The sequence below is a fragment of the Nerophis ophidion genome, linkage group LG09, assembly GCF_033978795.1.
Source record: "Nerophis ophidion isolate RoL-2023_Sa linkage group LG09, RoL_Noph_v1.0, whole genome shotgun sequence".
NCBI lineage: Eukaryota > Metazoa > Chordata > Actinopteri > Syngnathiformes > Syngnathidae > Nerophis > Nerophis ophidion.
In genome coordinates, this window is record NC_084619.1 from 34,311,574 (window position 1) to 34,331,556 (window position 19,983).

The 19,983-nt window shown below is 40.3% G+C and overlaps 1 protein-coding gene across 3 annotated transcripts in view; it reads left to right on the forward strand.

The window, feature by feature from the left end:
- LOC133559272 (cilia- and flagella-associated protein 46) overlaps window positions 1–19,983 on the forward strand; it is a 113,605-nt gene that overhangs the window by 44,098 nt on the left and 49,524 nt on the right. For all 3 annotated transcript variants that reach the window (XR_009808131.1, XM_061910879.1, XM_061910880.1), the window contains exons 26-36: window positions 286–352; window positions 479–614; window positions 714–897; window positions 1,074–1,227; window positions 7,904–8,127; window positions 17,319–17,417; window positions 17,530–17,688; window positions 17,867–18,015; window positions 18,740–18,838; window positions 18,926–18,986; window positions 19,761–19,913. Coding sequence is in view for 2 of the 3 variants with exons in the window: in XM_061910879.1 (XP_061766863.1) it covers window positions 286–352; window positions 479–614; window positions 714–897; window positions 1,074–1,227; window positions 7,904–8,127; window positions 17,319–17,417; window positions 17,530–17,688; window positions 17,867–18,015; window positions 18,740–18,838; window positions 18,926–18,986; window positions 19,761–19,913 (1,485 nt within the window). In the remaining variant the exon portion in view is untranslated. The remainder of the gene's footprint in view (window positions 1–285; window positions 353–478; window positions 615–713; window positions 898–1,073; window positions 1,228–7,903; window positions 8,128–17,318; window positions 17,418–17,529; window positions 17,689–17,866; window positions 18,016–18,739; window positions 18,839–18,925; window positions 18,987–19,760; window positions 19,914–19,983) is intronic.

Genomic DNA, 19,983 nt, shown 5'->3' on the forward strand with positions numbered 1-19,983 from the left:
TTTTGTGTTATTTATGTAATGCTATATTTCTGAATAACATAAGTATACAGGAAGCAGAGCTCCAAAACATTTATTATGTTGCAATGTATTAATGTGTTGGCAGAACTTGTTGAGAAGCTCAGGGAGGAAAAATGGATAGTCAAATGTGGCTTTTGTGAGGATTTTGAATTACCGTATTTTGCGTCTAAAACATACCTGAACAATGGCGCTTATGAAATAGTTTGAGGATCTCATAAAACTCCAATTACTCCTCTTAAATATTCATTTATTTTATTCCATAAACAGGACAAAGTAAAGGGTTCTCAGACTTTGGCAGCCGTCCCTCCTGGGATTTCCAAACCTGAAGCACCAAGTAAGAGTGACATTTATTTTGGCATACTGTTTCTGTATTTCAATAGTATTTTGTAACATGAGCACATGTTTGTCATACATTACAGATTTGATTTTTGCACTATTCTTTCCTTGTACCTCTGAGCAGATGAAGAAGTCCTAACCCTGAGATCATCGATTTACTGTCTGTTGCTTCAAATACACATAGACAAAACAGACTGGAACGGTGCTCTGCAGCTGCTGGATAATGCAGTTAGAGATATGCCTTCCTCCAAACACAGACTGTGAGTAAACCAAATAAACCAGGGACGATCGAGAGCAGATGAAACACACTTTACAAAGTATAGTATATCCATAGCTTATTGCTATCTGTATTTGTCCAGAAATCTGCTGAAATATCGCATACAGATGAAAGCACGGTTGGGTGAAAGTGTGTTAATGGACATGCAGACGTTGCAAGGCAAAGAAGAGCAGCATTGTTCATTGATGTGGCACAAAGTAGCACTGTCTTCTTGTGATGTAAAACAGCAACTGAATTGCTTTCAGAAATCTCTCACCTCTTTATTGGTAAGCTTGTAGCTTGTTGGGGCAAACAAATATATGCTCTTACTGTCATCTTGTGGAATCATGACATCATTACATCTTTTTTTACAACAACCTGAGTTTTGACATACTGTAGGCATCCTTAACTATCATATATTTACAATATTTCTTTGTTTGTGTACTTTGTTTTGGCATGTAAGAGTGAAGAAAACCAATGGCAAAAAGTCGGTTTCATGCTACAATTTGGAGCCTGGCTTTACTCTCACAACATATCTAAAGAGGATGCTCAGCACCAGGTTCAGTGGGCCATTGACATTCTCCTTCACTTAAAAACTGAGAAGTCAGAAAAAACAGGTACAAATCGGTGACACACCTTGCTGACAGTCTACACCACATCACACACCAACATAAAAATGTGTTACAATGTTGTACATTCATTGTTTCAATAGTGTGGGAAATACATGATTGCAGTGACAACAGTGTTTATATGATGTGCTTTACATACACATACTACATACTGATTCCTTACAATTTACAAAAATACCAGGGTTGTCAACATTTACTTGATAAAGAATGTGATTAATATAAAAACATATTGTGTTATCATACATGAATAAAGATTGATCACAGTTTTTGATTTTACAGCAGAAAGGTGGCGCGCATTGTATGGGCAGTAATCACGTCACATGCCTGTGTGATACCAGTTAGAGCGGTGTACAATTGCGCTATTCAAAACAAACTGCGATGGAAAGGGAATAAGCAGTAGAAAATGAATAGATGGATGGAATCCTAGATAAAACTGAGGTAATTTGTTAATATTTTAGTGACAAACCTTTTTATCATCAGCACCCATCAATTTTAAAATAGCATCTTTAAGCGAAACGTGAACATGAAGATGGCGCTGCTAGCATTAATGCTACATGGAGGGGGGGGTGGCCGCGGCGGCGATGACCAAGAAGAACGCGCAGTTGGAATATAATTACTTTATGTACATATTTATATATTATTTACATATTTATATAATATGTAACTACAAGCTCCATTCACAGACAGAGTCCCATTGCTTTTATGAGCGGTTGAGCGAGTCAAAAGCCCCCCCCCAAAAAAATAACCCAATTTATTATTTTTTTATTATTTTTTTTATTTTTTATTTGCGGCGGCTGTAATTCTTTCGTGGCGGGCCGCCACAAATAAATGAATGTGTGGGAAACCCTATTATATATATATATATATATATATATATATATATATATATATATATATATATATATATATATATATATATATATATATATATATAATTCTCTCTCTCTCTCTCTCTATATATATATATATATATATATATATATATATATATATATACATATATATATATATATATATATATATATATATATATATATATATATATATATAGTTTGCGTCAACATGGCATTCTTCCCAGGACCCTGTGGCCCCTCCTTGTCTACGCAGTCCCCATCTCAACAGTGGAGACCTTAGAGAGGAGGGTCAGTAGCCACCTCCGGAGATGGCTGGGATTACCAAAGAGCCTGAGCAGCCTCGCACTCTACGGGAACACCAACAAACTGCAACTGCCCTTCAAATCCTTGGAGGAAGAGTTCAAGGTAGCAAGAGCCAGAGAAGTGGTTCAGTTCAGGGACTCACGAGATCCGAAGGTGGCTAAAGCAGGGATCCAAGTGAGGACTGGTAGGAAGTGGAGGGCTGAGGATGCAGTTCAAGAGGCAGAGGCAAGGCTGCGTCAAAGAAGCCTGGTGGGAGTGGTCACTCAAGGCGGAGCTGGGCTAGGCACTTTCCAACTCCCCAATTGTAAACCAGCGGGAAGGAAGGGCGCCGCCTTGTTCAGGAGTAGGTGAGAGCTGCAGTGGAGGAAATAAGAACTTGCAAGGCAGTGGGATTGAAGCAACAGGGAGCTTGGACAAGATGGGAGAATGCAGTTGAGAGGAAAGTGACCTGGGCCGAGCCTCACCGCATTAAATTCCTCATCCAGGCAGTGTACGATGTGCTTCCAAGCCCATCAAACCTGCACACATGGGGTATAGCAGAGACGCCAGCATGCCCATTGTGTTCCAAGCGAGGAACCCTGGAACACATCCTCAGCTGCTGCACCAGGGCACTTGTATGGGCAAAGCAGTTCCGACCCTCCAAGAAAATCATCGCCTTTGTCAGAGCTGGGGAGCAGCCAACCCCTGCCAGAAGAACATCTGCTGGCATCCTAACCTCTGCAAGAGACTGGCAGCTGTTGGTGGACCTTGAACATCAGCTGAAGTTCCCCAGCCACATTGCAGTCACCACCCTGCAACCAGACATTGTCCTCGTGTCTGAGTCCACCAAGCAGGTAGTGCTGCTGGAGCTGACCGTCTCATGGGACGACCGCCTGGAAGAAGGCTTTGAGAGGAAGCTCTCCAAGTACGCGGGACTGGTCAGTGACTGTCAGCAGGATGGGTGGAGAGTGAGGTGTCTCCTAGTCGAGGTTGAATGCAGGGGTTTTGCAGCCCGCTCCTTGACCAGAGCCTTCAGCACTTTGGGCATCGAGGGAGAGAGAAGGAGGAGAGCCATCCGCAGTACCACCGATGCGGCAGAGAGGGCCTCAAGATGGCTGTGGCTCAAAAGAGGAGAGCCATGGAGTCATGGTAGCTAGCTAGCCATCTGGACACAAGCTGGGGTCTGATCAGCCCCGGCTGGGTCACCTGGAGGAAGGTGTATGATGTTGAAAGACCCGAATCACCCGATGATTCCAGGCACATCACTGAAGATGTGTCCGGAGGCATCAGTAGATGTATGTACACAGTATATCATATTTAATCAGGCCGTGGCTTCTTCAGGTGTCTGTCTTCATTTGAGGAAAGGGAATTTTGAGGGTCCTTATGTAACTGGCCTGGCTGAGCCCCAGCATTCTGCTCAAGGCTCGAACTGAGTCAGCCGAATTAGAGTGCAAGAGACGAGGAATCCACTTAAAAGCCAAAACTGCTCAATGCAAACTCTTTTAAGGTGTCTGCAATAGGCGTGTCCTGCTACGATGTTGATATTGGATATCGGCCCGATATTTGAAAAAAAGAACAAGTATTGGATTGGGTGGCATGGCTCAGTTATTGAACAGCCGTCACTGCCGTTGTGTTGTTCGGCAAGACACTTTACCATCCATACTCCAAGTGCCGCCCTCACTGGTTTAAATTCAGCTTAAATGTAGATGATGGGTTTCACTTAAATAGCTATATAAATATAATTCACTTTCGGTTTGCATCTAAAATCTTTGATACAAACAGTCCTTCAGCATGTTTATTTGTGCAAAGTTCGACAGCCAGTTAATATCTACATTTATTCAAATTGGAAATGTAACAATATGTACATTTTATATCACGTTTATTATGACCAAAATGATCATTGTTATTGTTATAATTGTGATACAGTCGAATGTGCTCAAAAATTACTTATACACACACTGGAATCTGTATTATATTATTAGAACATACCCGTAACTATTATAAGTAGACAAACTGTTAGAAAACCGACTATTTTGCATGTTTTGTTTATTATGCTTCATCTATAGTGTTTTTTTCTTGGTAGTTTATGTGTTTTAATGGCTAAGCCTTTATTGCTTTCAATATTGTTTTTCTGTAGCACTTTAATTGTATTTAAATGAAAAGTATACCACAATTAATATATTTTATTACTATTTGTTACTTCTGGTGGGCGTTGTGTCCTTGAACGCACTGTAAAAACACCTCCGTCTCTTTTCCTATGAGTAAAGATTGATATCTAAGAGAACCAAGAGAGCACAGCTTCCATCCATCCATCCATTTTTCTACCGCTTATTCCCTTCGGGGTCGCGGGGGGCACTGGAACCTATCCAAGCTACAATCAGGCGGAAGGCGGGGTCCACCCTGGACAAGTAACCACCTCATCACAGGGCCAACACAGATAGACAGACAACATACGCACTCACATTCACACACTAGGGCCAATTTAGTGTTGCCTATTCCCAGGTGCATGTCTTTGGAGGTGGGCTTAAATAGCTTAATTGCTCAACGATGTCTTTGTAAAAGTTTAGAATGGGATGTTATCTCCTAATGGGGGAATACCTTAATGTCTCTTATTTGCAGGGTTTTTTTTAGTTTATCAAAGTGCAGCTATCAATCATGTTTTTTCTGTGATTTTAATTTAACGTTGATTGTTATATCCTTACTCCGTATATAGTTTGTATTTTTGTGTTTTAGTTGAATAATTTTTAAAAGGTAAACATGGTAGGCTGTATGCTACGAGAAGTGATCAGCTCCACAACTGCTAAGCACACAAGCTAGACCTTCATAATAAGTGTCCTTAATTGAACAATAGCGCGGTCTAAAACACTATTTGTCAATGAAAACAAATAATTGTTTAAGCTTATTGCTTACAGATACAAAGTCTCTAAAGCCGTAATAAATATACAAATCCTGTTTCCATTTAAGTTGGGAAATTTTGTTAGATGTAAATATAAACGGAATACAATGATTTGCAAATCCTTTTCAACCCATATTCAATTGAATGCACTACAAATATAAGATATTTGATGTTCAAACTCATAACCTTTTATTTTTTTTGCAAATAATAATTAACTTAGAATTTCATGGCTGCAACACGTGCCAAAGTAGTTGGGAAAGGGCATGTTCACCACTGTGTTACATCACCTTTTCTTTTAACAACACTCAATAAACATTTGGGAACTGAGAAAACTAATTGTTGAAGCTTTGAAAGTGGAATTCTTTCCCATTCATGTTTCATGCAGAGCTTCAGTCGTTCAACAGTCCGGAATCTTCGCTGTTGTATTTTACGCTTCATAATACGCCACACATTTTCGATGGGAGACAGGTCTGGACTGCAGGCGGGCCAGGAAAGTACCCGCACTCTTTTACTATGAAGCCACGCTGTTGTAACACGTGGCTTGGCATTGTCATGCTGAAATAAACAGGGGCGTCCATGATAACATTGCTTGGGTGACAACATATGTTGCTCCAAAACCCGTGTGGACCATTCAGCATTAATGGTGCCTTCACAGATGTGTAAGTTACCAATGCCTTGGGCACTAATACACCCCCATACCATCACAGATGCTGGCTTTCGAACTTTGCGCCTATAACAATCCGGATGTTTATTTTCCTCTTTGTTCTGGAGGATACCACATCCATAGTTTCCCAATATAATTTGAAATGTGGACTCGTCAGACCACTGAACACTTTTCCACTTTGCATCAGTCCATCATAGATGATCTCGGGCCCAGCGAAGCTGGCGGTGTTTCTGAGTGTTGTTGATGAATGGGTTTTGCTTTGCATAGTAGAGTTTTAACTTGTCGGTGTTTGATGCAGTACCACCTGAGGGGTCAAAGGCCCGTAATATCATCGCTTACATGCAGTGGTTTTTCCTGATTCTCTGAGCCTTTTGATGATTTCACGGACCATAGATGGTAAAATCCCTAAATTCGTTGCAATAGCTCGTTGACAAATGTTGTTCTGAAGCTGTTCGACAATTTGCTTACAAAGTGGTGACCCTCGCCCCATCCTTGTTTGTGAATTACTTAGCATTTCATGGAAGCTGCTTTTATACCCAATCATGGCACCCACCTATTCCCAATTAGCCTGCACGCCAGTGGGATGTTCCAACTAAGTGTTTGATGAGCATTCCTCAACTTTATCAGTATTTATTGCCACCTTTGCCAACTTCTTTGTCACGTGTTGCTGGCATCAAATTCTAAAGTTAATGATTATTTGCAAACAAAAAAAGTTTATCAGTCTGAACATCAAATATGTTGTCTTTGTAGCATATTCAACTGAATATGGCTTGAAAATGATTTGCAAATCATTGTATTCCGTTTATATTTACAACTAACACAATTTACCAACTCTTATGGAAACGGAATTTTTAAGTCATGAGGTTAATTTGACAAATTATTATAGCACCTAAATGTCGCCAAATACCAATTACAACAACTCTTCAACTTAGAGACAGTGTAAGTCCAGTCTAGTTAATTAATACTATGTAGGTTAGTGTTTTTCCTATGTATGGTTGTTCTCTATTCTAGCAATTTTACTTTATCAAGCCTTCTTAAACATACCAAACTATAAAATAATACATGTATGATTTGTGCTGATATTGAATCAGATCTACGTATATCAGTATTGGCCAATAAGCAAGGCTTTAATATTGGTATCGTTTGGGAAGTGAAAGTTCGGGACACCCCTTGTCAGTGAGTAAGGTTTACCAACGTACACTCGCCCATACCCATACTAACTCGTCTCCATTACTCTTTATATATGCTTGATGTCAAGAGTAGATGTAAAATATATATCTGTGGCTTTTTGGTTTGATCATGTGTTAAGAATGTTTCCAAAGATTAAGCTCTGTTTTTAGAAAGTTTAATGGTTTTAGGTCATCCAAATAATAACTGCTGAAGCTCTCTTAATGAATACTTTTTTCTCAACTTTGATTCTCTGCTCTCCAAATCCCAAATACAATATGCCATAGATGATCTTTGTAAATCATTATACTTATACTCACTTTTGAGTCTTTGCAAAACTATATCAGAAGATGCATTATCCTTATACCTCCTCCCAAGTTCTCCATTACCATTCCTTAAATCTGACGCACCAGACCTTTCTGACTTTGTACTTCATCTGCTTCCAAAGGACACAGTGATACCTTTTTTGACAATTTCTGAGTATTGTTAATCTTTCACTTACTCTCTCATTTCAGACAGACATTCTTCAAAGGGCAACGATTATATACAATATCAGACAGATTATTTTGTGCAGTCCAAATATTACATTCAGTGATTGATACATTCAGAATATTAACAATAATAACACACAGGATAGACGGATAATTGATTTGTTTTTTGGCATACGCTAATTGATTTATACAAAACTAAATAAATGTAAGTGATTTTACAAAACAAAATATGCGTTAAAACATAAATAAATAATACTGTAATTATGCAAATTTGTGATTGTGGAATATACTTTGTAATGTTTGTGTCTAGAGGACGAGTGTCAGGAAATGGATGGGAGCTCAGTGAAATATGAGAGTCTGGCTGTTGTCCAAGGGCTGTCATTCACACAAAGTGTATCGACTCTAAAGGAGGTCCAACGCCTTGACAGCTTGGTACAAGCACACACTCTGCTCGCTGTCATGGCAGACAGGAATTCACCCGAGCACCAGTTTAACCTACTCAGAGCTTACGACTTTGTACTCCAAATTTGGAAGGTGAGTAACTTTTATAAAGTTCCTAAGTCTTAAATAAAATTAAAGTATTCCACGTTTATTAACATTAAGGAATATAACACGGACACAAGTTTATAATATGTATCAATAAAAAAATAAACATCAGGAACCAGAGTACATTATATTGTAAATGTGAATAAGACTAAGACTTGGTCGGTGTAATTTTTATGTGCCAGAGTCATGTGTATGTAATAACAAGATGATTATAACTAAGGTAAATTTGAAAAACAGAGGCAGTGACAAAGTTGTCGCAGCTGATTAAAAAGAGGCTGAAATGTTTGTCAAACATGAATTGACGTTCATACACCCGTGTGAATATATATATATATATATGTATATATATATATATATATATATATATATATATTTATATATATATATATATATATGTACTATCGCTTGTCTCTATCAGAGTCTCGGGGGTTGCTTAGCGTGGAGGGCAAAACTATATCAGAAGATGCATGATTCTTATACCTCCTCCCACTTTCTCCATTACCAGTGTCATCGCACGGCCAACACAGATAGACAAACAACATTCACAGTCGTAGTCACACACTAGGGCCTATTTTGTGTTGCCAATCAACCTATTGGAGGTGGGAGGAAGCCCGATTACCCGGAGGGAACCCACGCAGTCACAGGGTGAACATGCAAACTCCACACAGAAAGATCCCGATCCCGGGATCAAACCCAGGACCTTCGTATTGTGAGACAACGTGTATATATATATATATATATATATATATATATATATATATATATATATATATATATATATATATATATATATATATATATATATATATATATATATATATATATATATATATATATACATATATATACATATATATACATATATATATATGTGTTCTGTAGAGATGAAGTAGTCTTGTGATTTTTCCCACACCTACATATTGCGCTCTACCACGGTATCGAGCACTATTCTCTGGATAATCCAATCAAGATATATATATATATATATATATATATATATATATATATATATATATATATATATATATATATATATATATATATATATTGTTGTGATCTTAAGGATGCAGATGAACGAGGTTGGAGCGTGAGGTAAAAAAAGGGGAATTTATTAATAAAACTAAATGTGAGCGAAACAAGGAAGTGCCCTGACCAGACAGGCTATGACAAAAACAAAACAAAATGCAAAACACATACAGTAAATGTGGAGCTGACGGCGTCCACACAAAACGAGTATACTTGCACTTCGCATCTAAAAGGATCGTCAATGGCAGTGGTTCTCAACCTTTTTTCAGTGATGTACCTCTTGTGAACATTTTTTTTATTCAAGTACCCCCTAATCAGGGCAAAACATTTTTGTTTGAAAAAAATAGATAAAGAAGTAAAATACAGCACTATGTCATCAGTTTCTGATTTATTGAATTGTATAACTGTGAAAAATATTGCTCATTTGTAGTGGTCTTTGTTGAACTTTTTGGAAAAAAATATATAAAAATAATTAAAAACTTGTTGAAAAAAAACAAGTGATTCAATTATAAATAAAGATTTCTACACATACTTTAGAATTAATAATCAACTTAAAGTGCCCTCTTTGGGATTGTAATAGAAACCCATCTGGATTCATGAATTTAATTCTAAGCATTTCTGCACAAAAAAAAAAATCTTTAACATCAATATTTATGGGACACAAAAATAAAATCTGGCCACAAAAAAATCTAGCTGTCAACACTGAATATTGCATGGTTGCATTTTTTTTCACAGTTTATGAACCTACATTCATTTTTTTAAAGTATTATTCAATAAATATATTCATAAAGGATTTTTGAATTGTTGCAATTTTTGAATATTTAAAAAAAAATCTCACGTACCTCTTGGCATACCTTCAAGTACCCCCAGGGGTATGCGTATCTCCATTTGAGAACCACTGGTCTATGGTCACCAGAGAATCTGAATAGATAACATCATCAACATCAACAATGTCCCGACAACGAAGGTAGAAAAAGGATCAACTTAAATAGTCTTGATTGCAAACCGAAATCAGGTGAAGGGAAATGCTCTGGGACAAAAGTGAAGAAGGCATGGGAAAACACCAACAAAACCGGAAAAGCCGCCAAAATAAAAACACAGGACAGGAACTAACACAAAACACTGGAGAACACTAACAAAACCCAACATAAAGACACGGCTTGGCGCAACAAGCCGTGACATACATATGTGTATATATACACAATTATGTATATACACATATATATGTATATACTATATGTATACATCCATCCATTTTCTACCGCTTATTCCCTTTTGGGGTCGCGGGGGGCGCTGGCGCCTATCTCAGCTACAATCGGACGGAAGGCGGGGTACACCCTGGACAAGTCGCTACCTCATCGCAGGGCCAACACTGATAGACAGACAACATTCACACTCACATTCACACACTAGGGCCAATTTTGTGTTTTCAATCAACCTATTCCCAGGTGCATGTCTTTGGAAGTGGGAGGAAGCCGGAGTACCCAGACATATATATATATATATATATATATATATATATATATATATATATATATATATATATATATATATATATATATATATATATATATATGTATATACAAAACCAGTGAAGTTGGCACTTTGTAAAAAAAAAAAAAGACTGAGAAATTTGAGGAATTCTAGTCACACTTATTTGGAAAATCCCACATGTGAACAGGCTAATTGGGAACAGGTGTGTGTCATGATTGGGTGTAAAAGCAGCTTCCATGAAATGGTCAGTCATTCACAATCAAGGATGGGGCGAGGTTCACAACTTTTTGAACAATTGTCTGATCAAAGTGTCGAACAATTTAAGAACATTTCTTAACAAACTATTGTAAGGAGTTTAGGGATTTCACCATCTACGGTCCGTAATTTCATCAAAAGGTTCAGAGAATCTGGAGAAATCCCTGCAAGGCCAAAAACCAACATTAATTGCCCGTGACATTTGAACCCTCAGGCGGTACTGCATCAATAAAACGACATCAGTTTGTAAAAGATATCACCACATGGGCTCAAGAACACTTCAGAAAACCACTGCCAGTAACTACAGTTTTTCGCTATATCTGTGAGTGCAAATTAAAAATATACTATGCAAAGCCAAATACATTTTTCAACAGCACCCTGAAACGCCGCCGGCTTCGCTAGGCTCGAGCTCATCTAAGATGAACTGATGCAAAGTGTAAAACTGTTGTTTTTGGAAACTGTGGACGTCGTGTCCTTCGGACTAAAGGGGAAAAGAGCCATCCGGACTGTTATAGGCAAAAAGTTCAAAAACCATCATCTGCGATGGTATGGGGGTGTATTAGTCCCCAAGGCATGGATAACTTACACATCTATGAAGTCACCATTAATGATGAAAGGTAGATATAGGTTTTGGAGCAACATACGTATGTTCCCATCCAAGCAACGTTATCATGGACGCCCCTGCTAATTTCAGTAAGACAATGCAAAGCCACGTGTTACTACAGCGTGGCTTCATAGTAAAAGAGTGTGGGTACTAGACTGACCTGCCTGTAGTCCAGACATGTCTATAATTGAAAATGTGTGGCACATTATGAAGCCTAAAATACCGCAATGGAGAACCTGGACTGTGGAAGAACTTAAGCTGTACATCAAGCAAGAATGGGAAAGAATTCCGCATGAAAAGCTTCAAAAATTGGTCTCCTCAGTTCCCAAACGTTTACTGAGTGTTGTCAAAAGAAAAGGCCATACAACACAGTGGTAAAAATGCCCCCGTGCCAACTTTTTTGCAATGTGTTACTTTCATTAAATTGTAAGTTAATTAGTTTGCAAAAAAAAATTAGTTTCTCAGTTAGAACATTAAATATCTTGTCTTTGGAGTCTATTCAATTCAATAAAAGTTGAAAAGGATTTGCAAATCATTGTTTTCTGTTTTTATTTATGAGTTACACAACATGTTAACTTCACTGGTTTTGGGGTTTATATATATATATATATATATATATATATATATATATATATATATATATATATATATATATATATATATATATATATATATATATATATATACATATATATATATATATATATATACACAGACTTACACAAACACACATAAATGTTTACTTTGCGCTGAGGAAAGTGGCTGCATCTCCAGAAGCTCTGCAGTTCTAGCTCTTTTAAACTCATCTTTCGCTGACTTTTTCTGTTTTTTTTTATGTTTTCCATGAAGACATAGTGAATCCCTGTACGTATAGTATCCAATGGATACTTTTGGCAGTTTTAAAAGACCAGGAGCCGGCTTTCTTTCTTATTCGAGAGAGGAGCTGGTCACTCTGAAAACAATGGGGCGTGCTGGCTTACGAAACCCCATTCCAGCGGAGCTGAGGAAGAATCCTGGGAGCTACAAAGCGGGGGCTAAGCTAAAGGCTAAGCGAGAGGAAAAGCGACGGCGCTACAAATCATCCATTCCTTCCGTCATCATGGGGAATGTGAACTCGCTGCCAAATAAGATCGACGAGCTTCATGGACTAAAAAAACAGCGGGCATATCGAGAGGGCAGCCTGTTTATCTTCACTGAGACGTGGCTAAACCACCTCGTACCGGATGCATGGACCTGCAGGGATTCACCGCAGTGATAGCTGATTGAGGCACTAAAGGATGTGGGAAAAGCAAAGGTGGGGGGCTCGTCATATCTGTTAACAACCACTGGTGTAACCCGGGACATATCTCTGTAAAGACAGTCTTGTGCTGCTGGGACCTAGAGCTACGAGCTGTTAGCCTCCAGCTATACTATCTGCTGAGGGAGTTCAGTCACGAGATCTCCCTCTGTGTTTACATTACCCGGAGGGCAGATGCAGCCAATGCATGTGAGATGATGCATTCCATCACATCAAGGCTAGAGACACAACATCTTGAGGAATTTTTCATCATTTCAGGGGACTTCAATAATGCTACTTTGGACTCAACGTTGGCTGCTGTTTACCAGGCTGTGCAATGTCCCACGGGAAACAGGACAATTGTTCTGCTGTGTGCATATGTCAGGGATCCATACAAGGTCACACCCCTACCCCCACTAGGGAAGTCCGACCACAAACTTGTTCATTTGCAGCCAAAATATATCCCCCCGGTCCAAAGACCGCCTGTTAATACTTGCTCTGTGAGGTGGTGGTCCCCTGAAATTGAAGATGCCCTCAGGGACTGCTACAACACCACAGACTGGGATATGCTGCTTCCACATGGTGAGGACATTAATGGGCTGACTCACTGTCTCGCAGTTTACCTCAACTTCTGCGTGATGTGACCAGCCCTTCAAAGACTGTTCGGTGCTACCTTAATAACAAACCCTGGGTAACACAGGAGGTTAAAGCTGTCCTCAACAAGAAGAAAGCTGCCTTCAGGAGTGGGGACGGGGGAAATGAGAGCAGCAGAGCGGGAGGTGAAACGACGCGTGAGGGAGGCTAAGGACAGCTATAGGAAGAAATTGGAACAGAAGCTGCAGCAGAAAAACATGAGGGAGGCCTGGGAAGGTGTGAAAACCATCACAGGCCACAAGACAAAGATCAGAGCAGTAGGGGGGACAATAGAGAGGGCCAATGAGATGAACAACTTCTTCAACCGGTTCAACCAGCCCGTGTCCTCTCCACCCCTCATCACAGCCACCCCTTCTCTTTCCCCTCAACACACTTCCCTGCAGCCATGGTAGCACCCCCTAACCCCCTCTTCCTCTTCTTCCTCCTCCATCCCATTTATGCAGACAGTCATCTCTGTGGACCAGGTCAGAGGTCAACTGAGGAAGCTACACCCTAGGAAAGCAGCAGGCCCAGACAAGGTGTGCCCCAACTCCTGAAGACCTGTGCTGCAGAACTGGGTGAACCACTCCGGCGGATCTTAAACCTGAGCCTGCAGCTGGGGAGAGTGCCCACCCTCTGGAAGACTTCAGGCATCGTTCCAGTTCCCAAAAAGAACTGCCGCAGTGAGCTGAACGACTACAGATCAGTGGCACTCACCTCTTATCTAATGAAAACAATGGAGCGTCTCTTTCTCAGCCTACTTAGATTACAACAGGTCCAGGACAGCCTGCAGTTTGCGTACCGGGCAGGCGTTGGTGTGGAGGATGCTATGATTTACCTGCTGCACCGAGCCCACTCACACCTGGATTGTTACGGCGCACGCGCAGGCCGCATCTCCCTCCTCTGTGGGAGCACCCGAAGGATCCGCTGACAGCGAGCCCAGACACGCCCCCGCTCACGCTGAGCGCAGCACGCCCACGCACCAACAAGCCTGCACTCAATTGCCAATCTGCACACCTGGTATTGATGAGGGCGAGCTGGATAAAAGAACAGTGGACCCAAGGATCGGCACGGGAACTTAGTTTTCATGGTGTACCGTAAACGACTGCTTTATGCTCTATTCTTGTTTCCTCTCCGTGGCTTGACTCGTCCCCTTGTCTTTTCCCATGTCCCCGCAGTACCCTCCGTCGCCTGGTAAGTGAGCTGTGCGTCTCACTTTTTCCCGGATCTTCTTCTGTCCTCTGCCTGCCGCCCTCGTTCCTCGACTCCTCGCTCGCCCCTGGACTCTGACGCCTCTCTCTCGCCCCGGATCCCCGGCCTGCCCCATGGACTGCCTCGTTCCTCGTATCTCGTTCAACACTTAGGTAACACACACACTTCAGTTAAATTCTACACATAGTCTTACACCATACACACTCTTGAGTTTTGTCACACTTCATTTCCTTAGTTTATAAGCTAGTTTTGTTTATTATTCTTATTATACATATTGACTATATATATAATAAATTATTGAACATTACTTTTCTCTGGTGCCGTTTTGCCGTCATCTCCCCTTTAGTCTAGACAAAACATAGATAAGGGAAATGGAACTGTAAGGAGCCTGTTCCTGGAGTTCTCAAGTGCCTTTAATACTATCCAGCCCCTTCTTCTCCAGGACAAGCTGGACAGAATGTGAGTGGACCCCTGCCTTGTTGCCTGGATTTCGAACTACCTCACCGATAGGCCATAGTACTTCAGGCTGAAGGACATCACGCCTGACACTGTGATCAGCAGCATCGCAGGGAACGGTGCTGACTCCTCTTCTCTTCACCCTGTACACCGCTGACTTCTGCTACAACTCGGAGCTGTGTCAAATCTAGAAGTTTGCGTATGACAGTCTTCGTCAGGTGCCTGCAGCAAAACCCGTCAAAGACCAAGGAACTGGTCATTGACTTTGGGAGGTCGAGTCCTAGGTCACAACCTATTATGATCGAGGGAGTCGAGGTACAGACCGTGGACTCATTCAAATACCACGGAATGTGGGTGGACAACAAGCTGGACTGGACTGTTAACACAGATCACTTGTACAAGAAAGGACAGAGCACGCTGTACTTCCTGAGGAGGCTGCACTCCTTCAACATTTGTAAGAAACTCTTGTGGCTGTACTACTAGTCTGTGGTTGCTAGTGTTCTGTTCTACATCATTGTGTGCTGGGGGGGAGGGGCAGTACACCTTAAGACAGCTCCAGACTGAATAAACTGATCAATAAATGATTGCAATGAAACTGGACTCTGGTGATGGTGGCAGAGAAGAGGAGTGTGGAAAAACTACAGAATATCATGGATGATGCCAGTCACCCTCTGCATACCGTTATCAGTAGCCAGAGGAGCCTGTTCAGTGTTAGACTGCTTCATCCCAAGTGCAGGACTTTTTTTTTCTCTCTACATACAGTAATATGGTCACTACTGCTTAGTTTCTCTTTTTATATTCTTATTTTTACTGTTATATTTTTTATTATTATAATATTGTTACTTTTTATTTGTATTCTTATTGATATATTTTCTATTGTATTTCCATTTACATCTCCATTATTTACTTATTAATTATTTTAATTATATCGTAAATCTGTACACTGCTGCTGGAATTTAAATTTTCCTGAAGGAATCAAGAAAGTACAATCTATCTACCTATCTGTGATGGACCTGAGTGGTAGGATATTAAAAACTAATACAATTTAGCTAATGACCAATATAAATATTAGGAACCCAATGTAGTGAGAGCAACCGTACCAAAATAAGGGAAGCTAATTATGCTCGTTCACCATTTATTTCAATACAAATAAAAAAAAACAGCCAAGTTGATAACACTATAAATACCAATTGGTAAACAATATTATAGGTGAGGGTACAGTCGCGACAGGCGTAGTGGGTGAGTGTCCTGGCTCTGTCCACTTCCACGGCGTCCTCCTGCACACAGAATTACAACGCGGGCTGACGTCACACTTACATGCAAGGCACCTCTGCTGTGGTTCTGCGTATAAGTATTGGGTACGCTCACCCTCTTCACCAGTCTCTGGTCATTCGCGGGACCTACATGGCCGTATTCGTCCCGTCTCACTTCCCCTCTTGGTTGCTCCCGGGGGTCACCGCAGGTCTCTAGGTCCCGATCGCCCCTGTCCACAGAACCACACAGCCAGCGCACAATGCACGAGCCGCAAGCCCAGCCCAAGGCAGTGGAACACCCCCCCAGATCCACAATGCATGACACTTACTTTGGAGGCAGAGTTTCCTCTGCCCCTGCGTGTTGTGGGCTTCTGGGGGTTCGCTCCGGTAGCCTGCGGGGTTTGCTGGGTAGTCCTGGGGATTCCTTCCCAGCCTGCGTGCGTTAACTCGGTCCTCCTTTTAAAGTCTGTCGATCCTGTCTCCTTTTTGTGTGCAGTCCTAATGCTCCACAGGTGCGTCTGATTTCAGGTGCCGTTAGATTGGGAAAGGTGACTTGTACTGGGTTGTTAGGGACAACAAGCTAAAAAGGGGGCAACATCTTAAAATACACGCAAAGTCCACAAGGAGTAAAAACATGCAATTAAAAATACAATCAAATTCCACAAAGTGTAAAAGCGTGCAATTAAAACCCACAGCAATAAAAACCCTCTAAGACATGCATGGCAATGAAACATAAAAAAATAAAATCTCCTACTTGTGTCCCATCACACACACACACATATATATATATATATATATATATATATATATATATATATATATATATATATATATATATACATATATATATGTATATATATATATATATATATGTGTGCAATATGATTTGCAGTTGAAAAGTAAACTCTGTCTTTCTCGCTCTCTCTCTCTCTATTGCTCTCTCTCTCTCTCTCTCTCTTTCTCTCTGCAGGTGTCAATGACTGTGACGTCCAATGAGCTTGCAAGATCTCAGTCATCTCATTCCCCCACAACTGCTGTGACAAAAAAAGAAAAGGGCAAAGGCAAAAAAGTGAAAGATTAATAGTTTTTTTAATTATTCGGTGGATTTGCAGAATATCGTTTCCATTAAAGTGTTTGTTCTCGTAACACTTTTTTCTTTTGTGTGTCATCTGCTTATCCAGCCGCCCCCCGCAGAGGTGAAACCCAAAACTGTCTTGGATCCAACACTTACTGCTAATCTGGATTATTGGGTTAAATACGCTTGTCCTGATCAGGTCCGTTACATTTTCAAAACCAACTATAACCCCCAATGCATCAATATTCATAGCATTCCAAAGCAGGTAAGGCTACTTTCTCCACAAGTGTTTCTGCTATGTTATACGTTTTCTCATATTGATTTAGGTCCGAAGAAGTACACTGCAAATGGCTTGTGATCTTGTGATTCAGACAGGGGTGACACAACTGAGCAATACAAAGTATTTTCAAAGTTTTTTTTGTTTGTTTTGTAATTTGCTTTAGGACCAGAGCTTGTATTATCTTAACCTACTGGAAACGGAGCTCCACTCACTTTCACTCAGTCACCTGACACTGCCGATACTGCATCTAGCTGAGACATTGGCTTGTGACCTTTTGGAGAGGAAGAGCCTCTCTGACCTCTATCGACTCAGGTAGAAATACTGACACATTAGTGGTTTGTCAAAATATATTTGAATATGTTTAATGGTAATGTGTTTAATGTGTTGGCCCTGTGATGAGGTGGCGACTTGTCCAGGGTGTACGGCGCCTTCCGCCCGATTGTAGCTGAGATAGGCACCAACGCCCCCCGCAACCCCAAAGGGAATAAGCGGTAGAAAATGGATGGATGGATGGATGGATGGATGGAAGGTTTAATGGTACCCTGTGATTGACTGGCAACCAATTTTCCCTCCAATTTTTCATATGTGTGAGCAAAAGCCAAAACTCCTTGAGCATTCAGTGGTGAAAATGTGAGCGACGGCAGACGTGCACACTGTTATGCGCTTATCTTTTATTCGATTTTGTGCGCGGCCTAGATTTGCCGTGCGCAAAGGACGCATGAGCAGTGTGGGTACAGGTTCCCTCTAAGGTACAGGTGCGTACCTTAGAGGAAACGTTGTTGGCAACCCCTCCAGGGTGCACTCCAACTCTCGCCTGAAATCAGCGGATAGGATGGTTCCAGCTCACCTGTAACCCTAAACAGGCTAGGTCATAGAATATGAAAGAATGGTGATCATATGTGTCAAAAGGCAAACGTTATGTCTGAAACAAGATTAACATAGGGGATAGGATTTTTTAAAACTTGCTGTATTTAGTTGCTCACAATACTTACAGTAATGCATGGCCTCCACATTGCTTCTCTTCTTACCTGATTAGAATAGTGAGGACTTGCAGTCAGCTTGGCATGGAGACACACTCCCCGTATCACGATAATCTCTTGAATCTGATTAAACTACCAGAACAAGAACAAATTGGGTATGTAAGTGTTGTACAACTAAAGATTTGTCTGTTGTTGTAAAACCAGCCTCATTAATCTTCAGCAAATGATAACCATGACTATAGGTGCCACAGAGCAATTACTCTTTTACGGGAGAGAAGAAGCCTCTGCAACCCATGCAATCAGGTGAGCCTTTTTTTTTTTTTTGTTTCTTTGTTTTTTACTTAAAAAATAACAAAAGATACAAATCTGCTTCATTGTTACATAACATTCAACAAAGTCAGAAACAGTGATGACCCTAAGAAAAAAAAAATGTGAGGACAAAGATGACATTATAAACTCCAAGGAAGCGAAAGACAAAACTCACAAACACTTTGATGGAGCTGACAAAGATACACATTTCATCCACTAATCATCACCAATAAGGCATTTATAATCATATTTTTTATTATTTGCTTGTCATTCATACTGCACAAGTAATGGTGTGAATACATTATCCGTAATACACATGGAGAAAGGGTAGGATTAAATAAGTTGTGCTTTTTACTCTTTTTCAGACATGTCAATTTGCACAAATGTATCAATTTGATGTTCATTAATGTAACTTGTTAAAGCATGTCTGAAACAAATGAATCATTCCACACCACACCATACATACCAAATAAGGTTAAAGGTACTTGTTATCGTTGCCACAATTAAGAATGTTTACGTAGTTTGAAAAAATTGGAGTGAATGTATTGGTTTTTTTCCCGATATTGTCAAATATGCCTTTTTGAATTTTGTACAGTATAAACTGAAAAAATGGAAGTACTTGGTATCGTTGCCACAATTAAGAATGTTTACGTAGTTTGAAAAAAATGGAGTAAATGTAGTGGGATTTTCCCCGTATTGTCAAATATGCCTTTTTGAATTTTGTACAGTATAAACTGAAACAATGGTTATAATTGTGTGCTTTTAAAGAAAGCTGGAGCGAATGAAATGTCTGAACCACATCTACAAAAGAGGAATTTGTTCAGTCTGGATATTTGGGTAGACAAAGCTGAGGTCTGCCTGGGAATGGGGCTGTTTCAAGGAGCCAGGCAGCTTCTAGCCGAAGCCCAGTTGGTAGCATCAGTGAGTAGTATATTGGAAATGTTTGTTTTTTTGTTGATGACTCATGACGATGTGGTGAAGTTCATTTCCT